The 6993-nt window shown below is 33.8% G+C and overlaps 1 protein-coding gene across 1 annotated transcript; it reads left to right on the forward strand.

The window, feature by feature from the left end:
* The first annotated feature begins 676 nt into the window (after positions 1–676).
* LOC140791051 (uncharacterized) lies at positions 677–5740 on the forward strand. The gene is made up of 6 exons (XM_073141808.1): positions 677–1037; positions 2408–2578; positions 3343–3586; positions 4796–4963; positions 5052–5323; positions 5422–5740. Exons 1-6 carry the CDS (start codon positions 747–749, stop codon positions 5566–5568), a joined length of 1293 nt encoding a protein of 430 aa, XP_072997909.1. The 5' UTR covers positions 677–746; the 3' UTR covers positions 5569–5740.
* Positions 5741–6993: the final 1253 nt, after the last annotated feature.

Genomic DNA, 6993 nt, shown 5'->3' on the forward strand with positions numbered 1-6993 from the left:
GTGGAAAAAAGAAAAGTTGTAAGAGTAATTCCAAGTGGAATGAACTGTGGTGAAGCAAATGTTATCATCTCCTAGTTTTATGTTGGTGGATAAACAGATTTTAGGCTTTTACATTTGTACCTTCTTTAAATCTCTTTAATTCTAGTATTTGTGTGAATCCTGCTCAAAAGTCTGAGCCTTGCTTGTGTGAACTGTTAATATAAACTCGAAACTTTCAACATTGATGCCTTATATGCCTTGTTTGCTTTGAGTTTAAGGAACACGTTAAACCGATTCAGAGATTTATAAACTTATTTATTAACTAAATTTTTTTTATATCTAATTGAGTTTATTCTTAAAAAAATTAAGACTAATTAATTAAGTTCGGAGCTTAATCTTAAACTAAACTAAATGAAGCCTTAGTTCTTTTCTGGCTTTTATGTATCTTTAAGCTTATGGCACATATCCGGCAATTTAAATAGGCATATATTCGCTAGAGGTAGCCAAATTCCGTAATACGATGCGTGTATTTATAATATTTCAAATGTAAATCATTGTATTAAATCCTTGCGTCAATCTACTTTATATTAAATTAAAATTAAAATTACCATAATTTTATAAAAAAATAAAAGATATTTTCTCTTTTTTTTTAATACCTTATATCGTATAAAATAATTATTACATCCTTAAAACTAGTCTCAAAACAAACAAAGGGCGTCATTTTGGGCGTTCTCCAGTACTTCCTTCCGTTGTAAGTTCAAAGGAGCATGGAGAGAGAGAGCACGAAGGTTTCAGTGGAACCGATGGTTTTAGAAAACCTAATATCGCGGGGGTGGCGCTTCCGAGACCCCGACGAGATCCGAGCCCTGATCCGTACGCACGATACCCTTCCTTCTACCTCCACGTCGTCGTCGCCATCCTCCTCCTCATCGCCGTCGGTAGATGCTATCGAATCGGAGCTCTTGAACATGGACTTGAGGTCCTTTGGTGGAAAATCTCTTCTGGATCCCTCATCTACAAGGAAATCCTCCTACCTCCAAGGTCCCAAGGTCTTACAGGTACTAAACCGATTAATCCTTCTGTCCTTTTGAAATGAAAGCAATAATCTGTCAATATGTGATTAATTTTTTGCTTCAGTTTGCTTACAATTGCTTGTTTAGTGGTGTCGATAGATTCATTTGCCTTTTTGTGAAGATATTGGACAAAAAAGCTTCGACTTTTAATCAATAAATATGACTTGACTTTGTCTGGTATCGATATGATTGTTGAGACTCGTATTGAAACAAAGACTTGAATAAATAATTTGGGTGAGTTAGATGGTCTTTTGAGCAAGAGATGGAAGCTATGTTGATGTGAAGTGAACAAAGCATATAGGAAGATGAAATTTTGTTCCAATCAAGGGCTAGCTGGATATTGCCGATTAGACTGAATGTACTTTAGTACAATGGAGATAAAGGGCATCCCTTTGTGCGAGGTCCTGGCAATGCAGGTCTTGGGGAGGGCTGGTACCCTTAGTTCAAGATAGGTTGTTTTCATGACTCTAGTTCATGAAATAGCTGGCTCTAACCAATGAACAACTCTTCTAAGACATCCCAGGAATTAAAGAAGTTGTGATACAAATGGATAGCTTCATTTTCTACTAATGCTTACTAGAGATTTTAAGCAGGATTGAATTTAAGTTGTTCTAGCAAGAGGAGGAAAAATATAATTGATAAAGGACAAAGGACTGACATTTTTGTCCTTTTCTTTTTTTATCTTTGGTGTAATCAGTCATTAAGGTTTCAACAGAGAGACTCGCTACCTCTTATATCTGAAGCTATACAGTCCTTAAGGTTTTACCCTAAACAGCAACCAAACACCATCTAATAATTTAAGGCGGGAGGAACACCAACTGAAAGGATCATTTTGGTCAAGTGGCTGGTAATTCTATTTCCCATGGGAACTATCCAAAGAACTATTATGAACTAGCCGACTTGTAATTTAGAGAAGAACCAAGTCTCTCTATTGATACTCAGTTCCAGTTTTGGACGAAATACCTATATGTACATAGATATGGAGTAGTGAGCAATACATATAGAAGAACATCCTAATGTATGGACCTCCTACCAATGAGGAGCTTGAGGAGGGCAAAATTTATGCAAGTATGCAACTCATGGCCATTATTAAGAAGCTATTTTGATATTCTAATCCATGAATTAATATTGCTCGATTGAGGTAAACCTTATTGTCACCCAAGTTGACACCCTATAACATTGGCCTAATGTATGGTAAAACTAATTTAGTTGATGCCCTCTAACATTTCCCATCATTTGTTGATTATGATTCCTTATTATTATTCATCTTGCCTAAGCTCTTTTTTCTCATGTCTTAACCTTTTATGAGCTTTTTATCCTTTGTGTATACTAAAGGAAATTTCAAATTTGTGCAGCTAGTGTCCATAAGGGATATATACCAAAACAGCATTGATGCTTCATTTAGAAATTCACAATGTCAACGTCGCCTTCTTAGATTCGTTCTTACTGATGGTATTTCTGAAATAACTGCTGTAGAGTACATTCCAATTCCATCTATCACAGAAGAGATAATTCCTGGCACCAAGGTTTGTTGATTTCTATAATTTTTATGGTAGCAATGTAGCAAACTAGTTCTGAAAAGACTCAAGGTTGTGATGCCATGTTTACTATAGATGCACTCTAGATGAAGTTCCATAGCTTTGATCCACATGATAGATAAAATCTCAATCATGTTCTTCATTTTGTAGGAGCAAGGTTTGATAGATAAAATCTCAATCATGTTCTTTTTGTAGGAGCAAGCTTACTTAAAGCATGCTCCTTTTGAACACAATGAGCTATGTCAGAACACTATATATTCAATTATAAAGTTTCTTTATTATATTTTTGAGAACTAATACATTTATCTATCAGGTGACAGTTAAAATAGCAATCATTGTCAATGATGATACCGATGTCCAATAAATGATCAGGATTGTTCTACTTTCTACCAATATCAAATAGCTCAATTTCCAGTTTATTTCTTGTTTATCAAAGCTATCATTATTCTCATTTAAATTAGTAATGGCATGTTATAGTAATGCTTATTTAGTGTATGGAGACTTTTTAACGGATAATCTATTGGAATATATCTTGAAGATAAAAAGTTCACCCAGAAATTCAATATTAGATGCTTTCTTCCCTTTTCTTGTTCATTTGTTTCTTCACATTTTTATTAATAACTTTTCCTTTCACACTAAGTTTTTAATTCTGTCTTGTTTTTTCTTCATTGGTTTTGTTGATTTATACTATTACAACTAATTTCATTTTTTTTTCTTTTTTTCTTTTTTACCTTTGCTTATACTGTTTTTAGGTTCGTTTGGAAGACAAAGTTCCAATGCACAGTGGCATACTGTGTTTAAATCCTAAAGCTGTTACTATATTGGGAGGTCTTGTCCAATCTCTCCATGAAGAGTGGCGAATGAGTCAGAAATATTCAGGTTTCTCTCGCTTATCATTGAGGTTATCTCAGAATGATGACGGTGTTGGTCCGCCACAATTTGAGAAATTACAAATTGAAGATCATCCATACAAGGTTTCCCAGCAACATGGTCGTGGTAACCAATCTCCTCTATTTCATATTTCTTTTCTAAATATTAATTGAAAGATAAATCAACATTTAGATAAATTTAGTATTCCATCCGTGAAGGAATTTTTTTTTATAAAATATGTTTTACTAAAACAAGGGGGATACAAATTTAAGGTTGACCAATATTGGTAAGTTGATTGACATCTAGCACAGGTCCTTGTTTTCATGTTAGAGAAGTGGAAGAAATATTACTAGTTGAATTAGGATATGGAAATAGTTTATTTTTTAAACTGTTTTGTGATGTACCATCTTATCTATGTCTCTCATCTGGAAACTTCATTATAAAGAATAAGGTGTGAGCTTGTGAGGCCTTCTCTCATAGGTCTAATGTTAAACCACTTGCTTAACCCTTAAAAAATGAAGAGAGAGGCCTTTTGATGTCAATCTTCATATCCAAGAAAATGAGTTCTTTATTGTTTGCATGTCCTATAGTAGCTAGCATTATAAAAAATGTTTTGGCACCATCTGCCTGTCTTACTACCATCTTCTTTTGATCCTGTATCTTGAGCTTTCCATCTATATCACCACTTTAGCGCACTCAAATAACACAAACACACTAAAGCTGATAGAATCTCTTGTGCCCTTTCTCCTTATCATCATTATACTTGAGCTCTAAGTTTTATAACATGTAGCCTAGTAGGATTGGAACTTAGGACCTCTGTTTTAATACTATATTAATTCAATAACTATGTTAAAAATTTAAGCCATTAGAGAATCATAGTTTTTATATTTCATATTCTAACATCTAGGTTAGATTTTTGTGAAATCAATATTTGGCCTAAGTTGTAAGTAGATCTGTTTTTGTTTTAGTAAGTATTATGGTCAAATTCAAATAGGGCTTTTAAGGATGTGAGACATATGAGAGTATAAAAGGATCCTATTTGTCTATTTCATGATTTCATCTATGTTTTGTCTAGTGGTACTGGCTTACTACTAAGGAGATAGGGAAAGATACAGTTATGATTATCAGATTGGATTGCATGCATATTGTATTTTGTAAAAAGCTCTTCAGAAGTAGTTCGGATTGATGTCCTGAACATAGTTTAATATTTATCCTGGATTACATTTATCAGTTGGATGCTGTCTTGCATTTTTGCCTGCATTCTTGTGAAATGTCATTGGGCATCTAGTTGTTATGTGTTGCCAGAATTGAAAGTTCATTTGGTCCGAATTGCAGTTTCTACCATTAGAAAAATGGAAAGCAGTCAGGGTCATAACGTAGTTGATAAGAGATACCATTCTAGTCATACAATAGCAGAAAAGGTGGCCAATGAGCCGAAAATGGACTCTGTGGCTGGTAAGATTGAAGATAAAGATTCTAGTTTGGAGACCAGACTAAAGGAAGGTTTGCACATATCCTTGTTTTTGCTGCTCTCAGTTGTAGATGTAAGTATGTGAAGTTTGTCAAATAATTTCTTTTCTTCACTTTATAGTCAGTGAAGCTGTTCCCGTTCAAAACCAAGCTGCTGCTCAGAAGCTTCTGCAGAAAATGACCCAGCCCACGCGCGAAGATAAGCATGGTAGGGGTCACAGGTACAGAGACAGAAGCAAGCAAGAAGAGAATCATGTTTTCACTTTGGATGAATGGGAAAAGAGAAAAGGTGTTAGCTCAAATTCAATAGCAACTGGTAATCTCCAAGATACCAGTCGGGATGAGGAGCTCGCAAGGCAGATACAGAACCAGTTAGATTTAGAAGATTTTCCTGTTGGTTTCTCTTTCCAACCTAACATTCCTTTAATTCAGCATCCAAATTTAGTGACCGAGTTATTATGTCCTCGTGCTAACTTCTGCAATATTTTCAGGGACCGACAGGAAATTCAGAGGCAGATCGCATACGAATGAGCATGTTCAGCTTTGGCGGAACTGGAGAGAATGATGACGGAGGAAGAGATTTCAGAGGAAGGGGTAGAGGAAGGGGAAGGGGAAGGGGAAGGGGCAGAAGAAGATGACTGTTTACTATCATCTTTGTAAAAAAAAATTTGTAGCCTTACTTTCTCGGTTATGTTGTTGAACCCTCTGGTGTTCATGCATGCTTTTAGCTGGTTCTGACGGTATTATTTATTGGGAAGCCAAGTTATCATCCCGTTGCTGAAAGAATATAAATTAACCAGTTGAGGAACACTATCTTCTGTCTTTCATGCTGAAAGTATTACACCTAGATCAGTTCATGATAGAGATTATGAGTTCAATTTTTTTTATAAATATTAAGATTTATGTTGAGAGTGATCTTTTGTTTGTTGTTCAACAAATATTAATCTTTTTCTCTAATTTATAATTAATCTGCGACTTTTGGATCTTAACAAACGTATCACTTTACAAGCATGCACCATTTATTTCGTAAGAAAATTAAGCCTTTTGAGGGGCTACAAATATTATAATCACAAATATTTCTAACTTCAACTCAGCACACAGAGATTCAATAATGCAAGATGTGACTGTGTATCCTACTGATGGTGAAATTTTATATACAAGAAAAATGGAAAATTTGTTATCGTCTCAGTTGCATGCGTTTGTTGCCAATGGACTAATAAAAGTTGATTTATTCCCCCATTTTGTTCTCTAATAGGGAGGTTTATGTGTGCATAAACCCTCCAAATGGGGCTGAATGAGGATAAGTAATGATAAAAGGATCCCTTGATATCTCTACTAAAAACCTAAAAATTACACAGAGGTATCCCAAATCTTTGCTAGATAATAAACCTGAAATATAATATCTATAATTCCTTCAATTTATTTTTATTTTTCAAACTTATTGTTAGAGAAATAGGTTGAATAAATTTTAGGGTTAAATACATTATACCCCCTCATATACTTATACTTAAAATCACTTTACCCTTCTATACTTCAAAAAGTCTCAAACTAATCTTTATACTTATGACTAAAGTGAGACCGTTAATTTTTTTGTTAAATTTAACTAAATACTATAGCTATTTTAGTAATTTGTTGCATCATATAAAAATCTACATGTCTTCTCTCACAAACACGATATGAGCATTTTAATCATTTTGACGTCATTTAATTAAATTTAACGAAAAAATTAACAGTTTTACTTTAGTTATAAGTATATGGACTGGTTTGAAACTTTTTAAAGTAAAAAAAGACAATATAATTACATAATGTAAAATACATTTAATCCTAAATTTTATGAGTATGAATGGCTTTTGAATGTCTAAAATTTACTATGCAAAGAAAAGTTTACAAAGTTTGATAAACTATTATTGTTTAAATAAATTTAAAAATGTTGACTCAGTTTGAAAAAAAAAATCGTTATCTTCATCATCTTATTAGCCAATAAGACGGCGCTAATGAGTGTGGAGCCCACATAGTGAATCTTTTTCTCTTTTTCTAGAAAAGAAAGTAAACATTAGGGAATC

This window comes from Typha latifolia, chromosome 1, assembly GCF_019914945.1.
Source record: "Typha latifolia isolate L0001 chromosome 1, TyphaL0001v2, whole genome shotgun sequence".
Taxonomy (NCBI): domain Eukaryota; kingdom Viridiplantae; phylum Streptophyta; class Magnoliopsida; order Poales; family Typhaceae; genus Typha; species Typha latifolia.